Source organism: Vidua chalybeata, chromosome 1 (genome assembly GCF_026979565.1).
Source record: "Vidua chalybeata isolate OUT-0048 chromosome 1, bVidCha1 merged haplotype, whole genome shotgun sequence".
Taxonomy (NCBI): Eukaryota; Metazoa; Chordata; class Aves; order Passeriformes; family Viduidae; genus Vidua; species Vidua chalybeata.
In genome coordinates, this window is record NC_071530.1 from 1,024,867 (window position 1) to 1,052,514 (window position 27,648).

The window sequence follows — 27,648 nt, forward strand, 5'->3', positions numbered from 1 at the left end:
TTTAGGACACGCAGCTTCTCCTCAGCTGAGCGTTGGCAGATCTGTGTTGTCCAGCCCCTGGCAAATCCTCTGCCATGTCTCTGGTGGTTCCAGAGGCTGCTGTGTGCAGCTGACCACTTTGGATCCAGGGGATCTCCAGGACACGACCCACAACCCTGCCTGGGCCCTGCCACCCGCCAGTCACACAGTGCTGCTGGTTCCTGGATTAGACAGTGGGGTGTTCAACCCTTCCCTGAGCATGCCGCATCTCAGGGATCGCCATCGCACCCCCAGCTCCTGCTGCTCTTCCAGGTGCCCTCACTCCTGCTACCCCTCCCTGAAGACTTTCCTTTTCACAAACTTTTTGAGCAGTTATCACCACGAATGGATACGGCATTGGCTTCCTAAGCCAGGAATTGTGGGTTCCGTCCCATCTGGGGTGCCAGAACTGATGCCTTGTGAAGGCTGAGCTAGAACAGAGGCTAGACAGAGTTAAAGAATAAAGTAGGTATTTAGTAAAAGGCCTTAATGGCTACATCTTGGGCAGCTAAGAGCCCAGCCAGGGCTACACCCAAGATGAACCAGAATGGTCACAAAATGCACAACCGGTCGCGAGGTCTCTCACTTTTATAAGTTTTGGTCCATTTGCATATTGGAGTTAATTGTCCAATTCCAGCTTTAGGTTATGAAGTCCCATCCTTCTTGTTTTTTTCTCTTCAATTCACTGTTTATACTTTCTGGGCCTGGACCTTCTAACGGCTATCACTGGTCTCAAGCTAGAAAAGGATTCTTTTCTCTACCTAGCCTGTTAAGAGAACTTGCTAACACCTAACATAAAGCTCAGAGCTACACACCAAAGCAGCACATAATCCAAAGAATACGAAAGGCATCATTATCAGCTCGAGGCTCCAGCCTGGCTTCCTGAGTGCGGGGAAGTGCTGCATCCTCCAGCACTGCACAGCACAGCTGCCACCGGCCCTGCAGCACTGCCAAAGGTTGGCATGGACAATCAGAGCCTCTTCCCTCCTCCCACCCCATTGTTCTGTGGCCTCAGTGCCCACAGGGAGAGGCAGGACACCATCACCATGGGATCTAGCCAGGATACCAGCACACAGACACCCCCAGGCAGGACAGCACTTCTTTAATGCTCCAAAGGACTTAGCGGGAGGAGATGCAGAACATTGCAGCGAGGACCCAGCCCAGGCAGAGCTGCAGTGAGGCTGCAGTGTGACATTCCCACAGCTGCTCCCTGCTCAGCTAGCCAAGGGCACGGCCAGGGGCCCGGCAGCCATCCCACCCTATCTGTCACACCACCCGGATGTGGGTATCTTTTGAGCAGACCCAAAAATACGGGAAGACTTTCTCAGTGAAGGTGGCCTCAAACTGCAAGATCTGCGTCATGTCCTTTGCGTTGTAGAAGGTCACTTGGCCCGCTTCGTAGTCCAGGTGGAGCCTGATTCTCTGAGGCGCCTCCCCGAGCGCCAGCGGGTAAGGGGACACACGTTCTGCTCTGTACTGGCCCCTCCAGTCCAGTTGCAGGGCCCAGACCTTCTCAGACCTGAGCAGGTTGAGCAACTCCTTCCTCGGCACAGACTCCAGGGCCACCCCCAGGGCCCAGGAGCCCTTATTCCAGACCTCCACCTCCCAGTAATGCCTCCCAGATGTGAAGCCCTCGGAGCCCAGGACACTGAGGTTGCCCGTGAACCTCTTGGGGATGTCAGGGGGGTTATATTTTCCACTGAACCGGACTGTTTTGCGGTCGTCCGAGAGGATCAGGCCAAGATTCGCCGTCTCTGGGTCCAGTGTCACCTGCTCTAATGGATGACAGAAGCATCAATCTGTGCCTGCCGAGAAGAGAACCAGCACCTCTCCTCCACCCTGCACCACGGGGCTGGGACGTGTCCTGGGAGCACAACGGGCACTCCTGCAGTCCCCTCGGGTGCCATGGGACACAGGAGCCTTACTGTCCCCGCACTGGCACCCAAGGGTGCAAAGATGCTCCCTGAGGCAGGACTGAGCCAGGCAGTGTCCCCACATGCAGGGGACAGACACGATGGGCTTTGCTAAATCTGCTCCCACATCTGCTGGAATATTGCAGCCTGTGGGGAGCAGTGCATCCCCGTGGGTGGAGCAGGCACTGCTGCAAGGCAGGAGGGGCCAGGCCGGTCCCTGCTCCTGTGACAAGGGCTCACCCAGCTCCGAGCCCTGCTCTGCCGAGCAAGCAGGCAACCTCGCTCCAGAGCCAGAGCTGCCCATCCACCAGGGATGTTCTGCTGCCATCCCGTGGCCATCCCACAAGGCCACACTGCTGTCACTGTGCAGTGTCACCACCCCAGACACTCTGCTAAACCCACTCCTCCGGGGAATGCAGGGAGGAAACTGAGGCACCACTCTCCTCTTGGGATGTGCTCAAGTGCATCATCCCAAAAACTGAGAGTGTGGAGAGCGGCCTCAGCATAAACGGTGCCAGCCAGACCTCAGCCCAGCAATGCTGCATCATGTGGGCCCCGAGCACTTGCAAAAGCACTTCTGATCATGCCTAAATGCCAGCTAAAAACATGTACAGCCCTTCTGCTTAACTGGGCACAGCCTGACACGGCCTCCTGCTGTCCTGGCTCTCGCCTGGCGTTGCAGGATAGCATCCCTGGCGCTGCCTGGCACAAGGGCAGACCTGGATTTTTATAGCAGGCCTAGTCAAAACAATAGGACTCAGTTCTAGACAGATGCTGGGTTTAGATATGGTGTGAGCCTATCTCTGCACCAAGGACATGAGGACACTCATCCTGGAAAAGTTTTCCCCCTCAGCTGTGCCCATCAGCTCCAGAAACTTACCCCTTTTTCCCCTGTCCATCTCGTTCCGCAGGCTCACTGGAAGAAGGAAAGGAAGATGCATGAGTGCCTCTCCCGTGGCACCCTTCCTGCTCCCCATCAGGACAGCAAGCCAGATGTGGAGCCCCAGGCTCCAGCAAAGCCCATCCCATGATGGTGCCCATCTGGAGCAGCCGTTTTGCTCCTGAGCCCCAGGCAGAGGCACTGGGCAGTGAGGATTTCCCACTGCCAGCCAAGCCCAGGGGAAGCACAGCACGGAGCCAGCAGGGCTTTACCTTTGAATTTGTCCACTATGTCCGCGACCTGCTGGCTCTTCCAAGTGAGGCTCTCAACGCTCCTCTGCAGCTCTGAGGAAACTGGCTCTGGGATCGGGGCCTTGGCTGCCTCACAGCTGAGGGGAACAGGGAGAGGAGCTCAGAGCCCAGCCACCAGCCAGGGCCAGGAGGGAAACAGGGAATTCCCTGCAGCCACAGATCCCAGGGCAGCTGTGTCCCTGCTACCAGCACAGGGATATAATCCCATCTTTAGGAGGGGTGCAATGGCCCCTGGTTCCTGGTGACATCACATGAAATCCCAAATACCCAGCGGGGCAAACCACCTCCTTCCCGGCTCCTGCAGCGCTCCCAAACCTCTGCCCAAGGGAGCTGCACAGGAGCAGAGGGACACCGAGCCTGTTTCATACCTGCGCAGGATTCTGCCAACTTCCTGCAAGAGAGAAAACACAGGTGAGCTGTGGCACTGCCGAGGGACAGGGAGCTGCAGTGGCTGCCCAGCTGTGTGAAACAGGTTTAAGGGGGCTGGGGCTCACCCCACCCCTCATCCCAACCCTCCCTTCCCTCAGGGCCCTGACCCAAAGCGGGCAAAGCACAGTGCCACAGCGCGGTGTCACAGCACAGTGCCACAGCGCGGTGTCACAGCGTGGCCCCAGGCTGCACCAGGATGCGGAGGGTGCCAGGTGGGTGTCCCCAGCCCCACCAGGGTCACAGTGCCCAGGGGGGGTTGCTGCCTCACCATGAGGAACTTGACTGCCGGCTGGTCCCGCTTCTCCTTGATCTGCGCAATCACCGTGTCCAGCAGCGACTGCCTCTCCAAAACCCTGGACTTGTATTCATCGCTCTTACTGACCAGCTCCTGGGACATCTGCTCGAGCTGGGCCAGCAGGATCTTCTTCTGCTCCTCCATGCACCGCTGCAGCTCCTCAAAGGTCTCAGGCAAACGCTGCAACTCCCACATCACCGCCGTCTGCAAGGCACCACACGGAGGCCCTGAGCCCACCCAGCCTCCGGCTGCCTCCGCAGGGACACGGCTGCTGCAGGGAGGGGGCAAGGATCACACGCAAGGGGACCAGAGGTTTTGTACAGGAAAAGCAGGAAGAACAGAGAGAGACGTAGCAGATCTGGATGTTGATGGGCCCAAGGAGGCCATATGAGTTAGACAGAGAATAAGAATGTTGGCATGGATTAGGAGGTAAGTATATATGGGGAGAGGGAAAGATGGGACATTCCTGGGGAGCCACATGGGTGAGCAGTGGGGGGCATGGAGAGGAACACACACCAGCAGCTTATCACTTTTCTGGTCTCCTCTGCTGTTCAAGTATTTCTTGTGTTCTTGTAAAGAAAGCAGGTTTCTCTGGAGTGTCTCCTGGGGCAGGGATTAAAAAAGAGCATTTTTGGTAATTTTGGAGTGATATTCACAGGAAGGAAATTATGTCACCAAACAACCCCTGTGGGGACAATCCCAGTCTGGGGAGTCACTGGGGGTGACCCTGAGTGTCTGGGAGTGAGTTTTGAGCTCAGAGGCAGCAGCCACCTCTCCAAAATCACTTTAGTCAGGCTGGGGAGATCCCCATCCACAGCTCTTATGGCCAGAAATAAGAGTTCTGGAATAACTTCATGTAGAAACCCTGGAGTTTGTGGTTTCTAAAATTGTTTTTTAATTAGAAAAAACAACTTTCAAAGTTGGAAGTGGGATTTCTGGGAAGAGGTTTCCAGTGACAGTAGCAGGGACTCAGACATGCCCCATAAATTTGCTGGAGTATTAAAAAACCTCCTCATGCTCTGAGTCATCTCCTGCGTTGCAGTGAGCCGAGACCCCAGCCCATGTTGTGGGGGAGAAAGCCTGGCTGGGGACATCTGGGGCACAAGGGACCACATGTGGACACAGAGGGCTGAGCAGTGAGAGGGAGCTGGGCTCCTGTGTGGGCTGGGGCCAGGCGATGGGAGCACCAGCAGCCCCAGCTGCAGGGTGGGGTACAGGACCCCACACTGGTACCCAGCCAGGGACCCCAGCCAGCAGCCGGCTGAGGCCCCAGATCTGTGGCTGCCCAGGGACACACCCTAACCTGTGTGTGGAGGGAACCAGAGCCGTGCCCTGAGTGAAACCCAGACCTTGCTCAGAGGAGACCCACCCAAGCACGGAGGGAACCCAGACCCATTCCCAGAGGCGCTCATGCCCAGAGCAGACCGCAGACTGTCCTTGAAGGGAGCTCACATGTGTGCCACACAGGACACCTGTGCCCACAGGGGACCCCAGCCCATGCTGGAGGGGATCACAACCTGTGGCCGGAGGGGACCCTGCTCTGTGCCCCTCGGCCACCCCATCCCGGGCAGCCAAGGCCCCCAGCCCCTCACCAAGCCCCCAGCCCCTCTCGCGGCGCCGCCCCGTACCCGCAGCTCCCGGGCGGCCTCTTCGGCGGGGCAGACACGGTGCAGGCGGTGCTCGGGCCCTTCCCGGCAGAGCGCGCAGACCAGGGCGGCGCAGGGCGCCTGGCAGAACAGCGCCAGGGGCTTGCCGTGCTGGGGGCACCGCGGCCACGCCGCCACCTCCCCCAGGGACCGGACCGCGTCCGCCACGTCGCCCAGCGAGCGGTTGGGGCGCGCCGAGCCCGGCTGCACCGGGTCGCGGCACTGCGGGCAGGCGGCGGAGCGCGGGGGGTACCCCAGCACGCCCGCCAGGCAGTGCTGGCAGAAGCTGTGCCCGCACGCCGTGAGCACGGGCTCCCTGAATAATTCCAGACACACCGAGCAGGTGGTTTGGAACAACAGCCGCTCGCGCAGAGCCAGCACCTCCTCAGCCATGGCCGCGACGGCGGGAAAGGGACGGAAGGGGCCGGGACCCGGGCTGGGGCCGGCAGCGCTGCGGGGGTGGGGCCGGGCCGGGGCGCCACGGCAATGGGCCGGGCTGGGGGGGCCGCGAATGGGCTTGGGGATGTGAGAGTGTGTAAGAGTGTGTGTGAGTGTGTAAGTGTGTGTGTAAGAGTGTGTGTGTGTGCGCGCATCCATGTCATTGCACACACGTGTGGGATGCCATACCGTGCGTGCACATCCATGTCACTGCAAGTGTGTCTGTGCCTGTGTGTGTGCGTGCGTGGGAGTGTCCCCGTTTCTCCCTGGGCATATTCCTGTGCCTGGATCCCACAATACGCACACGCGTGTCCGTGTCCATGTGCCTGTGTGCAAGCAGGGGAGGAACGAGCAGGAAAACCCCGGGGGGGGGACAGGGGCACGGGGCCCGCTGTGTGCGCTGCGTGTGCCCGTGTCTGCAGCCCAAGCGAGCGGGGACGCAGCAGCGGCCACGGAAGGGGAGGGCTGGGGTGAGTGTGAGCGTGAGCGTGAGTGTGAGTGTGAATGCGAGCCTTCATCCCAGCCTTCCCCCGGGGCGCAGCCGGCACAACGCCCGCGGATGCTCGGGATGCTTAAATTAGTTTAATCGTTAATAAGCTGGCACGAGGCCGGGAGCTTTGCCCTGGCCCGGCCCTGGAGGCGGGTCGGAGCTGGCGAGTGAACAGGAACCTCTTCCCCAGGCCGTGCACCGCGATCCTTCCCAGGGCCTGGCTATCGGCGGATCCGCTCCCGGTCACTGGGCTGGGTTAGTGCGGTTTGAAGGGATTGTGTCGGGAGGCAGCTGCGCCGTGCGGGAGCCCAGGGTGATCCTGCGCTGCCTCCCTGCACTGCCAGCCCCGGCCTGCTCACCCAAAACCCCCCCAAAGCCCCGGCTGCTCCGGGCGGGAGGGCTCCGGCCTCCATCCCTGCACCGAATGGCTCCGGCGCCTCTCCCAGTGTCTCCTTCACTCTCAGCCCAGCTCCAAAGCCCCGGAGAGCAGCAGCAGCAGCAGCAGCAGCACTTAGGGAAGCAGAGCCCCTCGAGCTGCCTCGTGCTTCTCGGCCTGCTGGGCCCACATTGTCCCTTCTGTGCTGCTGCCCTGGGCTCAGCGCTGGAGGCTGCTGGGTGTCCAAACCAAGCCCCTGTATTCAGCCATCGGTTCTGCTCCTCCTCCACCCTCATGTGCTGCCAGCCAGGGCCCAAGGAGTGTTTTGGGGGGCACCATCCACCCCCTGACAGAATAAAGCAGTTGAACAAATCCCTCTCCAGGCACTTAGTGCCCTGCCATGGCCGTGCCCTCCTGAGTGTCCCTGCCACCCCACTGCCAGCTTCCCTGCCCCAGTGGGTCCCAGGCCCTGGGCCAGTGGCTGTGACAGGCCTGCCCTGCCCACCATCCTACAACAGCCCAGGGTGACACCCTGATGTCCCCACTCATCTGGGGTGCTGCCTGGGGGTACACTGCCCAACTGACAACCAGGTGGGCACAGCCGTGGCTCCTGCTTGTCCCCTGTTCCTGAAGCTGCTTTCTGGGTGCATCTGTCTCCAGTTCTTCCAGCAGCCCAGGCCAGGGAAGGGTGGGTGAGAGTCACTGGCCCAAGCTGCAGGGACAGGAGCCATTGAGTCCGTGTCCCACCATGGGACAATGCTGTCAATTGTCACCACCGTGGTTTTCAGAGTTGCTGCCACCTGCACTCAGGGCCACGATGGCCGTGTTGTCCCACCAGCACGGGAGCTGTCTCTGCAGAGGGATTGGTGACATTTGAGCTGCTGAAGGTCACTGGGATGTCGTTAAATCCTGGCAGTGTCCAGTGACCGAGGCTGTTAGAGCCATGTGTGGTGGGTGAGGAGCAGCACGAGGGGCAGGAGCTGCTGTGTGGGGCCCAGTGACACAGAGCAGGGCACTGCCAGCCCGGCCACACCAAGGTCCTGGCACTGCGGGGGACAGCCAGCCACCTCAGCTGGTTTTTTGCCAATAAAAAGTTGAATTCATCAATTTTTCAGAAGAAAAAGATTTTTGCCAGGTCCGTGTCGCTGCCAGTGTGACGGAGACAAGCCACTGAGAACCAGAATCAGTTCTGCTTTCCATTTCCTCCTTCCCCATACTTGCATTCAGTCCTGGTGAGGAGGATGCAGGGAGGCTGCTGAGGGACACAGGGCTGCAGCCAGGCCCTCCTGTCCTGCCCCCACACCTCCCTCCCAGCACAGCCCCACCACAGCACTTTTCATGGAATCCCAGAATGGTTTGGGTGGGAAGGGACCTCAAAGTTCATCTTGTTCCACCTCCTTGGAAGGGCAGGAACACCTCCCACTATCCCAGGTTGCTCAAAGTCTCATCCAGCCTGACCCAACTTCCAGAGATGGAAGTTCAGCTCCTGTCAGACAGCACGCCCTGACCCGAAACCCCAAACTTCTTCCAGGGAGTTTCAGGCACCACCCCAGCAGTGGGAAGGCAGGAACCCTGGCAGGAACCTGCCCTGGCAGCCCCAAAATGCTCCCACCCACAGCGATGACCAGCTGGTGGCTCTCAGCAGCTCCATGTGGCTGCGCTGCCCTCTGGCACATTCTAGCACCGAGGAGGCCGTAAATCCCAGCTTAGGAGGGGTTCATACACCAGGTCCTGCATGAGGACTTTGGTTCTGCAAAGGCATTAACAGGTCCTGACAACTTCTCCCATCATCGCTCTGTTTATTGATGCCACTCTCCAACGTGAGATCTGACAGCACCGGGAAGGTACCGGGAAGGAGCCTGGCGTGCTCTGGGGAGCTGGTGTCACCAGCCCAGCCCCAGCTGGTGTCACCAGCCCAGCCCCAGCCCAGCCCTTCAGATGGTTCTTACCCAGCCCCAGCCCAACCTCAGGAGCTGCAGCCAGGACAAGCTGGGATCCCCAGGATGTTGGTGCAAACAGGAGCTCAGACCAACAGCAGGGAGATGGATTGTGTCCCACCCACCCCGGCAGCAGGTGCCCAGGAGCAGGGAGGTCTTTCCTTGGAGCCAACCTGGAGCTGCTCCTCCCCTGGGAAGAAGTCCCACCGCTCCTGCCACTGAGGAGCGCGCGGTCGATGCCACCGGCAGCGGCTCAAGGACAGCAGAGCAATTAAACACAACAAGGTCTTGCTCTCGTTCCCTGCGGACCCCACAGCACCCCACGGCCTCGGGGGCGGCAGGGACAGCCCCCCGGTGTGAGGATTGAGCGCTAGGAATGAGTGCTAGGAGGAGCCTTGCGGAGGGGTCCTACCAGAAAAAGGGTCTTTTACTGCAACTAGAATTTTATTCTATTGTATAATTCAGGAGTGCATCACAGCCCCGCGAGCCGGGCAGGCACCTATCAGCGCTTCCAATCTAGACACACGCAGAACTTCCTCATCAGCTGCATCTGTTAATTACTCACCTCCCCCCGGCTGGAGCTCCTCCTGTCACATCCAGCCCAGATGAGGCAGCACCTCCACAGAGCTCCTGGACAAAAAGTGACTGTGCCAGAATCAGCCTACAGAGCAGTTAACAAAAAACAAAACAAAACAAAACAAAACAAAACAAACAAAGAAAAAACAAAACCAAAAATAAAATCTTGCTCATCCTAAGGTTGCTTATCAAAAAAAAAGTTCCTCCACATTTATTAAAAAAAACTGAACAGTAGATTTAAAAAGCAGTTACGAGTCCTACTCCGGCAAAACACCCTGTGTACAGGTTTCTTTTGTTGGTGGTTTGTTTGCTTGTTGGTGAGGATTCCCCCTAAATCAGCTGCTTCTGTTAATTTTATATATATATAATCTTTTAATTTTGCCGCGCGATGCTTGCTTTAATTCATTAATTTATTTCCAATCAGCCGAGTCTCCACCAGACCAGCGGCGCTACCACACAAAGCTTCCTTGATGTCCATGCCCTGAGCCGGGGTGGGGGGAGACGGATGGAGGGAGGGTGCGAGAGATCAGTGGAGGAGAAGGAGGACGAGGGGGAAGGGAGGGATGGAGGGAGGGATGGAAGGAGGGAGGGAGAGGAAGCCTCGGCAGCCCCTCACTCTCCCATGTGCGTCCTCAGGTGGTACTTGAGCGACTGCTTGTAGCGGAAGCACTTGGTGCACTCGGTGCAGGGGTAGGGCCGCTCGCCGGTGTGCGCCCGCTGGTGCTCCAGGAGGTGATGCTTCTGCGTGAAGTTCTTGCCGCACTCGGTGCAGTGGTAGGGCCGTTCGCCCGTGTGGATGCGCTGGTGCTCCAGGAGGTGGTGCTTGCGGATGAAGCCCTTCCCGCAGACGGCGCAGGCGTGCGGGCGCTCCCGCGTGTGGATGCGGTAATGGTTGGTGAGCTTGGACTTCTCGCTGAAGGTCTTCTCGCACTGGCTGCACTGGTAGGGCCGCTCGCCGGTGTGAGTCCGCTGGTGCCGCAGCAGGTGGGAGGGCCGGGTGAAGTTCTTGCCGCACTGGGGGCACAGGAAGGCCATCTCGTTCTTGCCCGCGTGGATCCTCTGGTGCATGAGCAGGCTGATCTGCAGGCGGAAGCTCCTCCGGCACTCGCCGCAGGTGAAGGGCCGCTCCCCGACGTGGGTGATCTGGTGTTTGCTGAGGCTCGACTTGTGGCTGAAGCTGCTCTCGCACTCGGAGCACTTGTAGGGCTTCCCCGGGGGCGGGGGCCGCGACGGGGGCTTGAGGCCGTGCTCGGGGCGCCGCGGGACCCCCACGCCGCGGCGCGTGTGGCTGCGCTGGTGCAGCAGGAACTGCTGCTTGTTGCGGAAGCTGAGGTCGCACTCGTGGCACTCGTAGGGCCCTTCCTTGAGGTGGTTGCGCTGGTGGATCATGAAGTTGATCTTGAGCATGAAGCTCTTCCCGCACTCGGGGCAGATGTAGGGTCTCTCCCGCGTCCGGTTCCGCTGCTGGCCGCTGGCCGGCTTCACGTCCCCGGAGTCCCTCTCGCAGGCTGACGGCTTCCTGACGCGGGCGGCCAGGCTGCGGGGCTGCGCCTTGGAGCTGCAGTGCGCCTCGCAGCCCAGCCCGGCCTCGTGGCTGGGGAACGCCGGCGGCTCGCTCCGGCCCGAGAACATGGCGCACGGCTCCAGCGCGTCGGGGTCATCCTCCTCCTCCTCCTCCTCCTCTTCCGTCTTGATCACGATCCCATCCTCTGAGGGGAAAAATCAAACAGCGTTAGGGTCATTGCGTGGGACAGGGCGGCCTCTTATACCCCTGGGTGCTACAGAAACACCTGCATGGGTTCCTGCAGCTGTTTGTGCCTGCCTGCTCTGCCCGACCACCCGGACACCAGCTGGCTGCAGCTGGAGCCCAGAGCGCTGGGATGGGCCGTGTGCCCCCTGAACACGGAGTTCAGACAAACCACCCCGGCCAGGCTCCTCTGGAGGGTGCGCTCCGACCGCCTGCTAAAAGGTCTGGCAACTCTGCGCTGCTGCAGGATGTGCGGGGTAAAAGAACCATGGGTTCTCCAGGGCTCGGGCGGCCGAGTGATTTCAGAGCAGCTCCATCTGCTGCCGTTTCACTGGGCTGCAACAACACCCCTGGCACGGCACCGCCCGACAGGAACAGCGCCGGGCTGCCGGCTCTGCTCTGGGGACAGCACAGCCTGCCTGGGACTGTCCCCTTCCCTCAGCCCCACTGCCATGTGGCATGGCGAGAGACCCACCCCTCTCCTTGCCAGAGCACCCAGCAGTGGGACGGATCAAGAGTGGGATGGAATGGCCGTGCCATGGAATGCCAGTGGGATGGATGGCAGCAGGCCAGGCTCCGCTTCGTGTCACCAAGGCGAGCCGGGGACTTTGGTGAGAACAGCCATCCCAGGGACACATGGCAGGACACACGGCCAGCACGGCCCAAGGAAAGGCCCACAGGGCATCCCTCACGTCACCCCACACTGGCCTGTGAGCCAGGCCTAAATACTCTCTCAGGAAGAGCAGCTACAGTTTCCCAAGAGAAGGAAACCAATGGGAGTGGATGTCTCAAAGCCATGGCCCTCTTCCCTCAGAGGAAGGGAAAACCCAGGTCCTTCTCCCTGTCCCCTCTATGGACCTGGGGGCTCAGCCCCCATCCCGGCCAGCAGGGCCGCAGCTCCTGCCCAGCCCCACCAGCCGGGCCCTGCGCCCTGGCAGAGGCAGCGGCTCTCGGACAAGGATCAGCTGCAGCCTCACTGGTGGCTTGGCTGGTTTCCCTTACAAAGCCTTGAGCAGACCACAGGACCCACAAGACGGAGTTGATGCCCTCAAGAGCCCAACTCTCTGTGTCTTGGTTTGTGTTACACCACCACAAAGCCGTCAGGAGGAAGGAACCCACCATTCCCAACCTCTTGTCTCCCTGCTCTCCCATCCCCAGCCTTACAGCACATCTGTAGGACTTGGCCTCTATCTGCCACTCCACCAGCAGAATTCTACACACCAAATGCTCAGTGCCATCATCTCATCTCTCCACAAATCACCTCATCCTTCCCTCCTGGCAGCTCGCAAATCACGGAGCTCCAGCCACATTCTTCCCTATCCTGTGGAGCTGCCCTGAGCAACTCCCACGCTTGGCAACCTGCAGGACCTCCCACATTCCTCCAGCAGTGTCCGGTGTGCAACCATCCACTCCTCCACACCTCACACCAACCTCCTGCCCTCTGCCACCGCAGGGTTTTGGGAGCAGGGCTCACTGGGGCTCTCACAGAACACTGCCTGAGACACATCTTCCCTTGGTCTCCGTGGGTAACCAGGGCTTTTCCCAGACTCAGAGCACTGGGCCGGTGCTCGCTCTGCTCCTGAGCAGGCAGCAGCCCTCAGAGACCATGCTCTGTGTCCACCATGGACGTGCTGCCTCCTCCTCCAAGCTCAAGGCGTGACCAGAGCCGCTCTTGGAAGTCGCTGCAGCCAGAAACGTTCCTTCTGGTGCTGGTTCTGGGGGGGATTTAACTCCTCCTGTGCATCCCCACCTTCTCCTAACCCACCACAGCCCCCCAGGCCTCCTGTCCCTGACACACCCCGTGTGCAGATCCGTGTCCCGAGCAGCTCACCCGTGCAGCTCCCGTGGTGGACGATGACCCTCTGGATCTCGTTGAAGTCGGCTCCGTACTCGGACGAGTCCCCCAGGCTGGTCCCCGGGAGGTCCCTCGGCGGGGACACGGAGCCGTAGGGGCTCTCGCAGGCTGCTTCCTCGTCCGGGCTCTGGAAGCTGCCCTCGGACTGCCCCGACATCCCGTGCAGCTCGGGGTTCTCAGGGCTGTCTTCAGGGAGGAGCTCCTCCGTTTTGATCACAACCCTTATTCCAGCTGCAGCAACGAGAGATTCCCACCAGCCATCACTCCCAGGAGTCAGGACAAAGGACCTGCTCCCAGCAATCCCTGCCAACTCCAGCTGCTGATCCCGCTGAGGGTTTCATCTGCTTGGCTCTTCTGCTCTCCCTTCAGGCTCTGCCCTTCATCCATCCCTGCCACGCTCCCAGCTCCAGCCCAGGACCCCTCACAGGCACATGGAACTCACTCCACCCAGCCTGGGGCCGTGGTGCCACAGCTCAGCACCCCTCGGCCACCCCACATCCCTCAGCTGCAGTTCCCCATGGGCCCGTGACCTTCCCCTTCCCATTGGCCTCAAGTTAATTTCAAGATCCTTGTGATGGAAAGCACAAGCTTTGGTGTGACCCCACATCCACAGCCTGGAATCAGGGATGACGAGTGGAGGTGACACCATCTCTTTCAGGCCACCTCCTTATCTCCTTATCAGCCCCCTTATCACAGAGCACGAGTCACTCTGGGACTCGGGGTCACTGGTGCCCCATTCCCAGCCCAGTCTTGGCCCTCACCATCCCATCTCCCTGCACACAGCCTGGGACCAGGCTTCCCTGCCCGGGAAGATGTTCCAAGGATAAACCCAGGCACCATCCACACAAAGAGAGGGTGGGGAGAATTTTCTGGGTGGATGGGCTCTCCCAATGGGACCTGATTCTCCTTCTTGCCAGGCACACCAGCTCCCTGAGGAGCTGGTCTGGTTGCAGATGCTTCCCTTGCTGGGAAGGGCTCCCAGTGCCCAACTCTCCAGGCTCTGCTTGCCCTGGTTTCTATGTTGAGCTGTACCTGGACATCAAACCTCCAATCAGCCCAATTTATCCCATTCCTAGGCAAGGCTTCTCCTGATAAACCACATCAGCCACAGCTCCCAGCAACATCTGCTTCAGCCTTGGGACGAGCAGCTCCTGGGGACACAAGCCAGGCCTGCCCTGGTGCCAAGGTGCCGCCTCACCTGCCGTGGCATCAGTAATGATCTCACTCTCCTCCAGGTCCTGCTCGTTCCTGCCCCGCGATTCCTCCCCTTGCTCGATCTGAGACAAAACACCAGGTTTGGAAATTGCATAGTCTGTTGAGAGACAGAGGGGTGGGAGACAGGGGTTACTGCACTGGCAATCTGATACTGGCTTCCACCTCTTCCCAGCGCACGGGGGACACGTGAGGACACTCGGGAACATCCACAGGTGCAAAATCCCCTGAAGGGGTGCATGGCTGGTACCCACTGCAGACCCAGAAGATGCAGGGGGGCCCTCCCAACAGCCATGGGTGAGGAAGGAGCTGGTGTTTGATGGCACAACTGTGGCTGGAAGAGGTTTGGGAGCTCTCCAGCCCACCTGCCCACAGGGCATCCCTCACCCAGCCAGAACACCACCACAGCATGAGCCAAAATAAACCCAGACTGAAAACATCCTCCTGTGTTTTTAAGCCTTGAAAATGGGACATTTGGGTCTCATCCAAGGGGATCTCCAAGGAGGAGCCAGAAGCAGCCTCCTGTCCCTCAGCAGGGCGAGGACACCCCGTATTTACCCAGGGAGATCAGAGACTCGTAGTTCCCCTTCATCACATTCTTGTACAGCTCCTTCTGCCACTCCTCCAGCTTCTCCCATTCCTTGTCATTGAAATAGACGGACACGTCATCAAAGGTCACCGGCACCTGCAATTCCAACAGCGGCTTCAAGCAGGAGCCTGGACACAGCCAGGCTTCAGCTCCCTCCAGGCCATCAGTGAGCTGCTTTTTCCATTTAAAACAATTCCAGGGCAGGTATTTCTTTGGAAATAAAGGACTCAACCAAACGGATGGTTCCTGGTGATGAATCCAGACTGGGATTTCCCCAAAGGACCCCGAGCTCCTCCTCTCAGTCCCTGCTCTCTGCAGGGTGATCAGGCTTGAGGGACCATAAGGGAGAGAAAACCCAGGAGATGGGCTGGACTCATCCCTATTGATGAGCTGACGTAACTCCTGGATTCAATTACCCCAGAACTCCAGGGAAAACTACCCAGGCCCAGAGGGCCCTCCATTATCCCTGGTTACTGTGTGCCCACCATCTGCAGCTTCCCAGCTTGTTAGCCAAGGAATAATTCCTAAGAATGAATTCAGGATGTGCAAACTGCCGTGCTGAAGTGGAGCTCTTCAGAGGAAACGCAGCACTCCAGTTCTGTGCCCCAACTGCAGTAATGGGGTGTCGGGGTCTGAACCCACCTTTTCCTGATCCTCTCTGCTCTCTCCAGAGATACTCCCTCTCCCATGTCCTACGTGGTCTCATTTGCACACTCTTTTAGCAGGAAGGTTGTGAAATTCAAGTAGGAACTGAATATTGATGGTGGGCTCTTTCCAGAGCTATGCCCAGGGAGCTCATCTGCCTTCCTGAATCCCAAAGCTTCCCCCTTCCCTGCAGAAGCAGCTCCCACTTGCTCCTTCCCTGGCCTGGGAGACTCTGCAGCATCAGGGTGGTCAAAACGGAAGAACCACAAAATCTGCAGGGTTTCTAGAAATGGTGGCAAAAAAAAAAAAAAAAAAAAAAAAAAAAAGAACAAAAAAAGAGTCAACGGCCCCGGGGCTGTGCAGCGCAGTGGAGCAGAACTGAAACCTCTGGCCTGAGTACCAGGATGTCCTCCCAGGCCTCTGTCCCACCGTATTTTAGCCTCAGCAGGGGATGAGCTGGGAAGCTGCAATGGACACCTGCAACGGCGAGAGACTCACCTGTGCCGGGGCTGTCCCCGCTCACCCGCCCCGGGCCTGCCCCCCGGGAGCATTTCGGGTGCAGTGCCCGGCTCCCGCAGCCCAGGACACCGTTACCTTGGGCACTTCCCCCTTCCTGCCCGGGGGCAGCCGCAGGATCCAGAAGTTCCTGTTCTTCAGCAGGTTCTCCATGTTCTCCAGGCGCCGCTGGAGCAGCCCGTACTCCTGGATGAGGGTGCCCAGCGCCGCGCACTTGCTCTCCAGCTGGTTCCCCAGCTCCGCCGCCGTCTTCTCACAGTCGATCAGCTTCTTCTCCGCCATCCCCGTCCGACCCTCCAGGTCCAGCAGGCGGGTGGAGTGGGAATCCACCTTGCGCTCCACCGCCTGCACGGCCGCCACCACGGTCAGGGACAGCTCTGCCGTCTGCGTCTCCCGCTCCGAGGTGCGCTCGGGGCCGGCCGCTGGCCGGAGGGGCGAGGGGCAGCGCGGCGGCCGCACCGGCTCCGGCGCCTGCGGACACAAGGGCGCGGGGTCAGGGCGGGGGATCCCCCCCCGCGGGGATAGGGACCCTCCCGGGGTGATAGAGACCCTGCGCCCCCCGGTGTGACAGGAGCCCGCCGGGGCGATGGGGACATCCCCGGGGCCATGCGGACCCCGCGGTTGGGGGGGGGTGTGGGCCGCTGCAGGGCCCGGCGCTCGCCGGGGCGGCGGGGACGTCCCCGTGTCCCCGCTAAGCCGCTTACGGCGGCCCCGTGCCGGTCCCACGGGACGGGCAGGACCCGCCGCGGCGGGGGTGGGGGGAGGTGACAGCGCGGGGCCGGGAGGTGACAAGGGAGGGAGGGGGAGGGCGCGGGGTGACACGGGCCGGCCGAGCCTCGTTGCCATGGGCACGGCGAGGGGACACCCGGGGGGCTGCGGGCGCCCCGTCGCCATGGGGACCGGGCGGTGACACGGGAGGGGGGGCGGCGGCGGGTCGGTCCCGGGGGGGGCCGCAGGGCCCGGCGGCGGCGGCCGGGCAGGCCCGGCCCCGACGGCAGCGCGGGCGCCGCCGGCCGCGGAGGCCCGGGCGGGCTCGGCGCGGCGCCGCCGCCCCCCCGGGGCCGCCCGTCCCGTCCCCGCCCGTCGCCCCGGAGCGGGGGGGGGGGTGCGGCCGCGGCCCCGCGCGGTGACAGCGCCCGCCGCCCGCCGCGCCCCCCCCCGCCCGCCGCGGCCCCGACGGCGCGGCCCGTGAGCCCCGACGTGCGGCCCGCGAGCGGCGGGCGGGCGGTGCGCGCCGGGCCCGGCCCCGCGCCGGGCAGGCGCCCTTTACCTGAGCGGGGGCCCCCTCGGCCATGGCCCTTTGTTCCGTGCCCGGGGCCCCGGGGGCCGCGGCCGGGAGGATCCAGCGCCCGCTCGCTGCTTCACCTCCGCCCGCCGCCGGGCATCGGGCTGGGCGCGGGGCGGCGCGGCGGGGGCGGGGGCGCGGCGCGGCGGGGGCGGGGCGGAGGCGGCGCGGGCCCGGCGGGCGGAGGCGGCGGGGCGGGGGCGGCGGCGGCGGCTCCGACACCGAGCGCGGCTCCGGGTCCGGGTCCGGGTCCGGCGCTCCGGCCGCGCCGCTGCCCCGCCGCGCCGCCAGGGGGCGCTGCCGCCGCCGCCGGACCGCGCGCGGAGCGGGGCGGAGCGGGGCGGGCGCGCGCCGCGCAGCGCCCCCTGGCGGGCCGACGGCATCAGCGCCCCGCCCCGTCGGGGCCGCCCCCCCCCCCCACCGGCACCGCCCGCACCGGGAACCGGGGGAACCGGGGGGAACCGGGGGCACCGAGCGACTGGGGAACGAATGACTGGGGCTGGGGTTGCCCGAGGAGCTGGGCTGGCAGCGGGGAGCCAAGGGGGGACCGAGGAGTAACTGGGAAGGCGCCGGGGTGCGGTGCAAGGTGACGGGAGGAGCTGGTTTGACTGGGGCGAACGAGCGGGGCAAGTGCGGGGGGGGCTCGGTGCGACATGGCGGGGCAGGGGAGGGACCGGGGGGGGGTCACTGCGGAGGCCCCGGGGCAGCTTTTCCGGCCCCGCCCGTCGGGTCCCCACCGCCCATCCCTGCGGGCTCGGAAATGGCGGCCGGAGGCGGCGGCGCCTGGAAATGGAGCGACCCCTCCCCACCCACGGCCTCCCCGCCGGACCCGACCGCAGCATCCCATCCCATCCTATCCCATCCCATCCTATCCCATCCCATCCCATCCCATCCCGTCCCATCCCGTCCCGTCCCGTCCCATCCCATCCCATCCCATCCCGTCCCATCCCGTCCCGTCCCGTCCCGTCCCATCCCATCCCATCCCATCCCGTCCCATTCCGTTCCGTCCCGTCCCCTCCTGTCTCACGTCATCCATTCCTATTCTCTCCCACCCCATCCCAGTCCATCCTGTCCTGTCCTTCCCGGTCTTGTCCTGCCCCATTCTGTCTATCCCACCGCACCCTGTCCCATCCATGCCCTCCTGTCCCACCCCACCTGCGCTGTCTCTTCATGCCCTGGCCCATCCCACTCCATACACACTGTCTGATCCCATCCCATCCTCATCCCATCCCATCCCATCCCATCCTCATCCCATTTCCATCCACAATCCCATCCCGTCTCCAACCTCCATCCCATCCTCATTCCATTTCCATCCACAATCCCATCCCATCCCATCCCATCCCATCCCATTCTGTCCCCTCCCGTCCCATCCCATCCCATCCCATCCCATCCCATCCCATCCCATCCCATCCCATCCCATCCCATCCCATCCCATCCCATCCCATCCCATCCCATGCTGTGTGTCCACTCTTGTCCCATCCACTCCCACCCTGTCCATCCCACATTTTGTCCCATCACATCCCACTCCATGCATGTCTCATCCACTTCTGTCCCATCTCATTCCATTCATCCTGTCCCACTGTATCCTTCCGTATCCCATCTGCCCTGCCCCATCCCACCCCTGCCTGCTCTGGCACAGCCCTGGCACACCTTGGGGGGGGAAGCTGGTGACACTGAGCACAGGGCAGGGCAGGAAACCTTTTTTGGTTTGTGGGAAAAGGCAGAGGACGAGTGGGATGGGTCACCAGGGCTTGGGGGAGGACAGGGGTGTGACAGCAGGTGGGGACCCCCAATTAAAGACGCCCTGTCCAGGCCCCTCTTGGGCTGTCCCGGGGGTCCACAACCCCTGTTCAGGGCTGATCCACTGGGAGGGGACACCAGGAGCAGCTCTGGAATGGAGGGGGTTCCCTGCCAGGGCTTTGTGCATCCCAGTGCAGAGGCCCTGTGGAGATGGGTGTGGATCACCAGGAGTGCTTATTCCCAGGAGTGGACCGAGCAAGATCGGGATACAGCCATGTCCAGGGAGCGCTGTGTGCCTGTCACCAGCCGTGTGTGCACACCCAGAGCACCCGTGTGTGACCACAGAGGGACACTCGTGTGTCCCCACGGTGTCTCCGTGTGCTCAGGGCGGTGCTCAGCCTTGCCCTTGGCAGCACCCACCCTCCCCAGCCTGGATCCCACAGGCTGCTCCTTCCCTGAGCTCTTTTCCCTCTCCCTCTTTCTCCCCACCATCTCCAGCATCTCCATGCCCATGTGGGGCAGCCCCATTCCACAGAGTGGCTCCAGAGTGTGGAGAATTCACTGGGGAAACTCAGAGCATGGGGGGATTCACTGGGGTCACTCACAGCATTGGAGAGTTCACTGGGGTCACTCAGAGTGTGGGGGGATTCACTGGGGTCACAGTGTGGGGGATTCACTGGGGTCACTCAGAGTGTGGGGAATTCACTGGGGTCAGAGTGTGGGGAATTCACTGGGGTCAGAGTGTGGGGGATTCACTGGGGTCACTCAGAGCGTGGGGGATTCACTGGGGTCACTCAGAGCATTGGAGAGTTCACTGGGGTCACAGTGTGGGGGATTCACTGGGGTCACTCAGAGTGTGGGGAATTCACTGGGGTCAGAGTGTGGGGGGATTCACTGGGGCCAGAGTGTGGGGGATTCACTGGGGTCACAGTGTGGGGGATTCACTGGGGTCACAGTGTGGGGGATTCACTGGGGTCACTCAGTGTGGGGGATTCACTGGGGTCACTCACTGTATCCCCCCAGCATGGGTTGGGATGGCTGAGGGACCCTGGCACTCCCTGATCTCTGTGGACCCCAAGTGCCACATCCCCATGGTGGCTCTGACCTAAGGGCTGCCCTCTCCCCTCCCACACCAGGTCCCAAGCTGGAACAACCCCTGGGCCTCGCTGGAGCTCGGGGGGGTCTCTGGTGGGGAGAGGGAACTGTCTCCATGTCCTGGGCTCTGTCATGGAAGATCCTGGGGAATGCTGGGCTGAGAGGCAGCCTGGAAGGAAAGAACACCTGGTGTGTGGCACCAGCTGGGCACCCTACGAGGCCCCTTCCAACCCAGGCCGTTCTTCGATTCCACAATCCCAGCTCCAAGGTGGCCACAGCCACCAGCTCTTCTCCCTGTGCCTCATCCTGGGCGTGGGATATCCCAGCTCCATCCCACCACGGATCCAAGGATTCCTCAGCTGCCCACAGCCCCGTTTGTGGCACAGGCTGGCTCGCGGAGCACAAACCCAAATCAAGTGAAAACCACCAGTCCCAGATGCAGCATCCCAGAGCAGCCTCGTCTGCCAGGCCTGGCTCTCCAGCTCAGCTGGGCTTGTGCTCTTCACCTGCTCCACAATTACCTGGAAAACTCCCGAGTACCAGCCAGGAGCAGGATGAGGGAGCTGCGGGTACCCGCCAAGGGCTGACACGGAATTCAGAATGGAAACACTGTATTGACAGACTTTACAAAAGTTATTACAAAACACGGTCACGAACCAGCAGCTGACGATACAGAGCGAAGAGACACCACGTACAGCCACCTCAGAACAACACCAAGGGCTCCAGAAGTCATCCAATATTTACACAAACGGCTGGAAAACTCCGGGCGGTTATCGCATACATGGAAGTGTTTTAGAGCAACTGTGAAATATAGTGTCACACCTTTCCTTGTAGTATTATCATCATCATAATTAATAATAATAATAATAATAATTAATAATAATAAGACTACTTCTAGGTTAACTAAAAACCAAACAGCTCTTTACAGGGGTTAGGAGAAGCTGCTTTCACTCGTCTGACTTACCTGAGTGAGACCAAACCCAGTTAAAAAATAATAATAATAATAAAATCGCCTTCATTGTCAGGAGTCCGCGTGTCGGCCCAGCGGCGCCGTTCCCTCGGGCCAGAGGGGAACCACAGCCCGGCTGGTGCCAGTGACACCCTTCAAAAGAACGGAGACGCGTCCTCCTCGTGTGAGTGACCCCAGCACGCCTCCAAACGCTGCCCTTCCCGACTCCTCCTGCTCCAATGTCCTCAGCCCCCTTCTCCTGCACCTGCTTTATCTCACCCCGCTCCTTGCCACGCTCTCCTCTCCGCTTTTCCGCCTTCCACAAATCCCGCGTCGTGCCCTGACCACCTCTCTGCCTCGCCTCTCTCGCCTTCATCCCAGTCCTGGCCTGGCAGCCTTTCGGGACACGGCGACGCGGCGGGAGCGGGCGGCCGGCTGGGAACGGCACCTTCCTTCCCTCCCTCCCTCCTCGCGCTTCCAGCCTTGCAGTGAAACGAGTGGAAAAAAGAAAGCGAAAGCTTGTCACTCCTGAATATGCACAAAGATAGGTGGGGGAACACCTGCTAAATACGGACCCCAGAGAATCGCTCGGGATTATTCTCTACGGGCAGAATCCAACCCTGCGTAGGGAACAGCGAGCACGGGGCCTGCGCCGCGGTGGAAGCGCCACGGAACCCCGCGGGGTCCCAGAGCTGCCTGGGCTGGCCGAGCAGAGTCTTTTAAGAGGAATTCCTTGGATGCTTCACCAAAGCGGGCTTCGTAGCATGACCACATGGATTAGCTGCGATACAAGTCACCTGCCATCATGCTGCACGTCCACCTGCCAGACCGTCACGGTCACCGCGAGCCCTCCTGCCCCGGCCCCACCACGGCTACTGCTTAGTCTCTTTTTTCACGCAGAAGTGGTCGGTTTGGGTGCCCGCCGAGCCCAGGTTGTGCTGGGAATCCTCCCCGGGCCGCGGGTTGCGGGAGTGGATTTTCTGGTGGCAATTCAGGGACTCTTTGTAGCGGAAGTGCTTCCCGCAGACGGGGCACTGGTAGGGGGTCTCCCCGGTGTGCACCCGCCAGTGCTTGAGCAGGTGGTCCCGCCGGATGAAGCTCTTGCCGCACTCGGTGCACTGGTAGGGCCTCTCCCCGGTGTGGATGCGCTGGTGGCGGATGGCTTTGGAGAGGTCTCGGAAGTCCTTCCCGCAGTAGGTGCACGTCAGCGGCCCGTCGCCCTTCCCCGTGTGCAGCTTCTGGTGCAGGATCAGGCTCACTTCCAGGCTGAAGCTCTCCTTGCACTGGGAGCAGGTGTAGGGCCTCTCCACCATGTTGTTCACCTGGTGCCTGACGAAGCCGTACTTGAATCCCGAGCTCTTCTCTCCGTCGGGGCGCTTGGACGCTTTGGAGCGGGAGGGGCCCTGGCCCTTGGCTTTGGATTTCTGCCGGAAGCTCTCGCCGCGCTCCAGGGATGTGCAGGCCTCCTCGCTGGCGTGCGCCTTCTGGTGGGTGGCGAAGAGCTGCTTGTCCAGGAAGCTCTCGCCGCACTCGCAGCAGATGTAGGGCCCCTTGTCGGCCGCCGCCTCCTCGGGATCCTTCCTGGCCAAGTCTCTCCCGCGGCGCACGGAGCGCCTCAGCCCGTTGCCCGTCGCCGTTCGCTGCGGCGGGGCCGACCCGCTCTGGCTCTTGCTGCTCGATTGCACCTCCTCCTCCGGGTTGGAGAAAACCTCTTCCCACTTTCCTGTCAACGACCTGGAAAGCTCCAGGCTCTCGGAGCCTTCCTCATCGCACGGCTGTTCGTCTGGCGGAGCAGAGACACTCGTGTCACTTGGGGAGGCAAGGACTGGGGTGTTATTTACTCGGTTCCCGTGGGACACAGGTGGTCTCTGCTGTGCACACCCAGCTCAGAGCCTGGCACTGACGGGGCTGTGAGTCCGGCTGGGAGCACCTACTCTGTCCAGAGGGATTTGACTCGGAATCTTGGAATTGTTGAGGTTGAAAAAGGCCTCGGAAATCATTAAGTCCAACCATCCCCCAGCACTGCCAAGGCCACCCTGGACCATGTCCCCAAGCACCACATCCACATGGATGTTACATCCCTCCAGCAATGGAGATTCCACCACTGCTCTAGTGGTCCCGTTGTGTAACAGCCCCTTTTGGGGATGAATTTTCCCAATATCCACCCTGAGCCTCCCCGGCACAGCTTGAGGCCGTTCCCTCTGCTCCTGTCCCTGTTCCCTGGAGCAGAGCCCGACCGCCCCGGCTGTCCCCTCCTGTCAGGAGCTGTGCAGAGCCACAAGGTCCCTCCTGAGCCTCCTTTTCTCCAGGCTGAGCTCCTTTCCCAGCTCCCTCAGCTGATTCTGGTGTTCCAGACCCTCCCCCAGCTCCATTTCCTTCTCTGGACACACTCCGGCAACTTCCTGCCTTCAATTATATTGTAATATAATATTATATATATAATCTAGCTATAGACAGATAGCCAGAGGAAAAAAGAGGGTTCCTGAAACAGGACAGGTCTTTAAGAACTTGTGCTTTAGGATAAAGCCCAAAAAACAGAGGAAAAGGGAATAAAACTTCTTTTCCTCATGGGCTTGGACAATGCCTGGGGGTGAAGGATCTCCCATGGTATAAACTGTGACTCAAAGCAACTTCCTGAAATTCTGGAGAAGCATCATCCAGAAAAACTGAGCTGCTCCTGGGAATTAGGCCGGGAAGCCAAAAGCACATCTAGGCAAGGGACGCTTCCCAAAGCAGCTCAGTGCACTCACATGTACCAGGGACCTCCATGCTCTCCTCTTCCTCAGAGCCTTCGTGGCTTTCAGCCAGAGTCTCTTCATATTTACCCCATGAGCTGTCATCGGGCCCAGGGAAGAAAAACTCTGTGCAAGAGAAAAGAGCAGGAGTTACGCTCCAACCTTCCAGCTGCTTTAGAGGATTCCAGGAGAGAGAGAGAGAGACGCATCAGGTGGGGGACAAGTGGAAAAGCAAAGTCCCCCAGTACCTGAGGAGGGAGCTGACAAAACAGAACAGCCCCACATCTGCCTCCACCTCACCCCGAGTCCCAGGAATCTCGTGGCTCACCAGTGCTGGGGTCCGTGGGGGTCTCTCCTCCCTCAGAGTCCTCCTGATCCTCAGCGTTGGGATCCTCTCCCTGCTCAATCCGTGTCAGCAGCTCAGGCTTGGAAATGGCAGCGTCTGCACATGAAAAGAGAATGAGGATGTTTCCCCTGCCCTGGCGGGAGAGCAACTCTGCAGCTTTTGCCCACCAACCTTCCTTCGCTGGGAAACGAACGAGAGAGGCTTAGGAAGCTGCTCTCAGCCCTCTGCCCCGCTCACCTTGCAAGGGCCCTGGATGCAGGAGCACACTCTGCTCAGGTGAGGAGCACCTCCCAGCCTGCAGCGTGAGGAGGACAGTAAGGAAAGGCATCCAGGCTTACCTGCAGGCTCTCCTGTCTTCTCCTCTCCGCTAAGGTCCGCGGATCCATTACAATGGGGACTTCAGCTCGGGAGGCAGCAGCAGAGCTGCCAGCACTGCCCTCCCCGTGCGGTTCCCTCCAGCCAGGACCGCTCCGTCCTACTCGTCCGAGTCACGGGCTGCTCGCGGATTTTGGTGGGGGAAAGGGGACAATCACCATCTCTCCTCGGGCGGAGAGCAGAAAACTTCACTTCCAGACACATGGGAGGCCCTGGGGGTTAAATTCCACCTCTGCTCCGGTGGATCTGTTTGCCTTACACGGGAGCCAAAGCCCTAAACCTCGTTTCTCAAGGGAAACCTTGGGATGAAGCACAGATACATCTCTCTAAGCTCCAGGCTCAGATCCCCAGATCCCCTGCAGCAGGACAGCTGCGTTCCCGCACCTCAGGAGGACACGGGACTGGTTTGAAAGCAGGAGAATGGGGCTGTGGTTACCCTCCACCTTTCTCCCTGGCACACAGGGACTGCGGGAAACCTCTGTTCAAAAAAATAAGCAGGAAAAAAAAAAGCAGAAAAGGCCTGGATTGGGCAGAGCTGGATGGCAGGGAGGCAGATGAGCCTGGACTCGGCACAGGGAAGTGTCTGGCTACCAGGGACGGCGTCTGCGCTCCCACCCCCGGTCCAGCCAAGGCAAGGTCATTTCTGGAACATGCTGTGAAGGCAACGCGTTCCCCAGAGGGAATTCCCGCGGCCAGGACTGGCAGGAGCGAGCGGAGCGCGTTCCTTTGGCTGGGAATGCACTGCCCCGAGCTGCTGAGGGGAAAGCAGGAGGCAGAGCTCGCCCTCAGCCACTGCTTCTCCCCAGCTCTGCCCCAGCAGACCCCACAGCGCCTCGAGCAGGACTCGCTCCGTGGGGCTGGACAGAGCACCAGGCAAACGTCTCTTCTCCCTCATGGGAGAGGAAAGGGAAGTCTGCACAACTCCCCATGGAAAGGGCTGGAAGGAACCTCAGAGGCAGGGCACAGGGCTCCCTCCGCTGCCCTAAGCAGCCAGCGGGCTGATGCACCCAGCGCAGTGGATCTGTGGACCTTGGCGTGACAAAGGAACTTCCCTCTTTCCCCAGCTTCGCTTGGATTGAGGGTGCTCTCACTTCCCCTCCTCCTCCTCACAATCCCAGCGCTCACCGGGCCGCAGGGACCATCAGGGAGCCATGTCCTTCCACCCTCAGCGTGGCTGTGAGGGCTGAGCTCACTGCCAGGGCTATGCAACACCCCCCCCCCTCCCCGATCCTGCAGGACACAGTGCTGCTTCCATCCACCAGTTCCCAGGAAAAACTCTGTGCCAGGAGGCTGAGGGCAAACCCTGGCCCGTCGTTACCCATGGAGATGACGGCCTCGTAGTTGCCTTTCATGATGTGCCTGTAGAGCTCCTTCTGCCACTCGTTGAGGCTCTTCCACTCCTCCTCAGAGAAGTTAAACGAGGCGTCGTTGAAGGCCACGGGGACCTGCAAGGAGCAGCACCACGGGGTTTGTTTCTCATTTAAGCAAACACCTAGGGATGTTTTCTCATTCCATTTTCTTGCTCAAACTCCTCAAGCGTCCTGCAGGACGGTCCCAGGCAGGAACATCTGCTCCTTCCCACGTGCCTCATGTTCCTCATCCCTCAAGGGACACGACAGGGATTTCCCCTGTCACCCGCCTGTCACCTCCCTCTGCTCAGCCTCCTCCTGTCACAGGCAATGCCCCGTCCACAGCGCCTGGTACAGACTTGTTTTCACCTCCTTTTTGACACAATTCTGCTGCTCATCACCTCTGAACAGCCCCTGGGGATGTTCCCAAGCCTTCTCAGTTACACAGGGCTGAGCCACAGCATTCCACGTGATCCAAACACAGGAATTTGTGACATCCCTCCCGGATCACACGTGCAGGAGTGGGGCATAATCAACACAGCAGGACCTGTGCTGGTGCTTCTGGGCACTGAAGGGAAGACAGAGCTGTGGGGGAGCCATGAACTGCTCTCAGCGCTGCAGCTGTCCCAAAATGGGACTGTGAGTGCAGGGATCAGGCTGCCACTGCAGGGACGGGGCTGTCAGTGCAGGATATGGGGCTGTACAGGGCATGGAGCTGTGAGTGCAGGATATGGGGCTGTGAACTCAGGATATGGGGCTGTCAATGCAGAATAATGGGCTGTGAGTGCAGAATAATGGGCTGTGAGCACAGGATATGGGGCTGTCAGTGCAGAATAACGGGCTGTGACCACAGGATATGGGGCTGTGAGTGCAGAATAAGGGGCTGTCAGTGGAGGATATGGGGCTGTCAGTGCAGGATAAGGGGCTGTCAGTGGAGGATATGGGGCTGTGAGTGCAGAATAAGGGGCTGTCAGTGCAGGATATGGGGCTGTCAGTGCAGGATATGGGGCTGTGAGTGCAGAATAAGGGGCTGTCAGTGCAGAATAAGGGGCTGTCAGCACAGAATAACGGGCTGTGAGCACAGGATATGGGGTTGTCAGTGCAGGATATGGGGCTGTGAGCAAAGAAATGGGGCTGTGAGCGCAGATTAAGGGGCTGTGAGCACAGAAATGGGGCTGTGAGCGCAGGGCACGGGGTTCTGAGCCCAGCATACGTGCAGAAGAGCCCCCTTTCCCTGTAGCGGGGAGCAGCAAACCGTTACCTTGGGCACTTCCCCTTTTGCCCCCGGGGGCAGCCGCAGGATCCAGAAGTTCCTGTTCTTCAGCAGGTTCTCCATGTTCTCCAGGCGCTTCTGCAGCTGCCCGTACTCCTGGATGAGGGTGCCCAGCGCCGTCCACTTGCTCTCCAGCTGGTTCCCGAACTCCACCGCCGTCTTCTCGCAGCCGATCAGCTTCGTCTCCGCCATCCTCATCCTGCCCTCCAGGTTCATCAGCTGGGCGGCCTGGGTGTCCACCTTCCTGTCCACGGCCTGGATCTCGGTGACCAGCGTCAGGGAGATCTCGGCGGCCGGCAGCTCGGCCTCGCCGCCGGGGCCCTGCTCGGGGGCGGGCAGCGGCTGCTCCAGGCCCAGCTCCTGGGGCTCCATCATGCACTCCAGCTCCTGAGGGGGGAACGCGCGGCGGTGAGCGCGGTGAGCGCGCCCGCAGCCCGCGGCGGGGGGGGGGGGGGGCGGGACGCGGGGCCGGGCCGGGGAGCGGCGGCCGGCGGAGGAGGCGGGGGGCGGCGGCGCTTACCTCAGCGGGGGCCCAGTCGGCCATGGCGCGGGGGGCGGCGCGGGCGGTGCGGGGGGCGGCGGCGCGGGCGGGCGGGCGGGCGGCGGGGCCGGGCGGCGGCGGCGGCTC

The 27,648-nt window shown here is 61.0% G+C and overlaps 2 protein-coding genes across 2 annotated transcripts; both read right to left on the reverse strand.

The window, feature by feature from the left end:
* Positions 1 to 1,103: 1,103 nt before the first annotated feature.
* On the reverse strand, positions 1,104 to 9,067 carry LOC128784803 (E3 ubiquitin-protein ligase TRIM7-like). The gene is made up of 7 exons (XM_053936713.1): positions 5,475 to 9,067; positions 4,363 to 4,449; positions 3,820 to 4,050; positions 3,491 to 3,513; positions 3,084 to 3,199; positions 2,812 to 2,847; positions 1,104 to 1,793 (listed from the first exon to the last, which is right to left on the reverse strand). Exons 1-7 carry the CDS (start codon positions 6,087 to 6,089, stop codon positions 1,285 to 1,287), a joined length of 1,617 nt encoding a protein of 538 aa, XP_053792688.1. The 5' UTR covers positions 6,090 to 9,067; the 3' UTR covers positions 1,104 to 1,284.
* A 633-nt stretch (positions 9,068 to 9,700) lies between these two features.
* Positions 9,701 to 27,583, reverse strand: LOC128792786 (zinc finger protein 777-like). The gene is made up of 12 exons (XM_053951532.1): positions 27,541 to 27,583; positions 27,009 to 27,407; positions 25,717 to 25,843; positions 24,006 to 24,119; positions 23,693 to 23,803; positions 21,819 to 22,725; positions 20,515 to 20,602; positions 15,952 to 16,344; positions 14,682 to 14,808; positions 14,110 to 14,223; positions 12,888 to 13,142; positions 9,701 to 11,018 (listed from the first exon to the last, which is right to left on the reverse strand). Exons 1-12 carry the CDS (start codon positions 27,562 to 27,564, stop codon positions 9,922 to 9,924), a joined length of 3,756 nt encoding a protein of 1,251 aa, XP_053807507.1. The 5' UTR covers positions 27,565 to 27,583; the 3' UTR covers positions 9,701 to 9,921.
* Positions 27,584 to 27,648: the final 65 nt, after the last annotated feature.

Bases quoted from the DNA above. Each gene is read 5' to 3' on its own strand.
- LOC128784803 (XM_053936713.1), bottom strand. From the start codon at position 6,089: ATGGATGCGCGCACACACACACACTCTTACACACACACTTACACACTC. The intron at 4,450-5,474 runs GTACGGGGCGGC...TCCCTGCCCCAG, and splicing joins AGGCCGCCCGGGAGCTGCGG to GAGACACTCCAGAGAAACCT. The intron at 3,514-3,819 runs GTGAGGCAGCAA...TCTCTCTTGCAG, and splicing joins CGGCAGTCAAGTTCCTCATG to GAAGTTGGCAGAATCCTGCG.
- LOC128792786 (XM_053951532.1), bottom strand. From the start codon at position 27,564: ATGGCCGACTGGGCCCCCGCTGAG. The intron at 24,120-25,716 runs GTAACGACGGGC...TTTCATGTGCAG, and splicing joins CGAGGCCGTCATCTCCATGG to ACGCTGCCATTTCCAAGCCT. The intron at 13,143-14,109 runs GTGAGGCGGCAC...TCGTTGCTGCAG, and splicing joins CATTACTGATGCCACGGCAG to CTGGAATAAGGGTTGTGATC.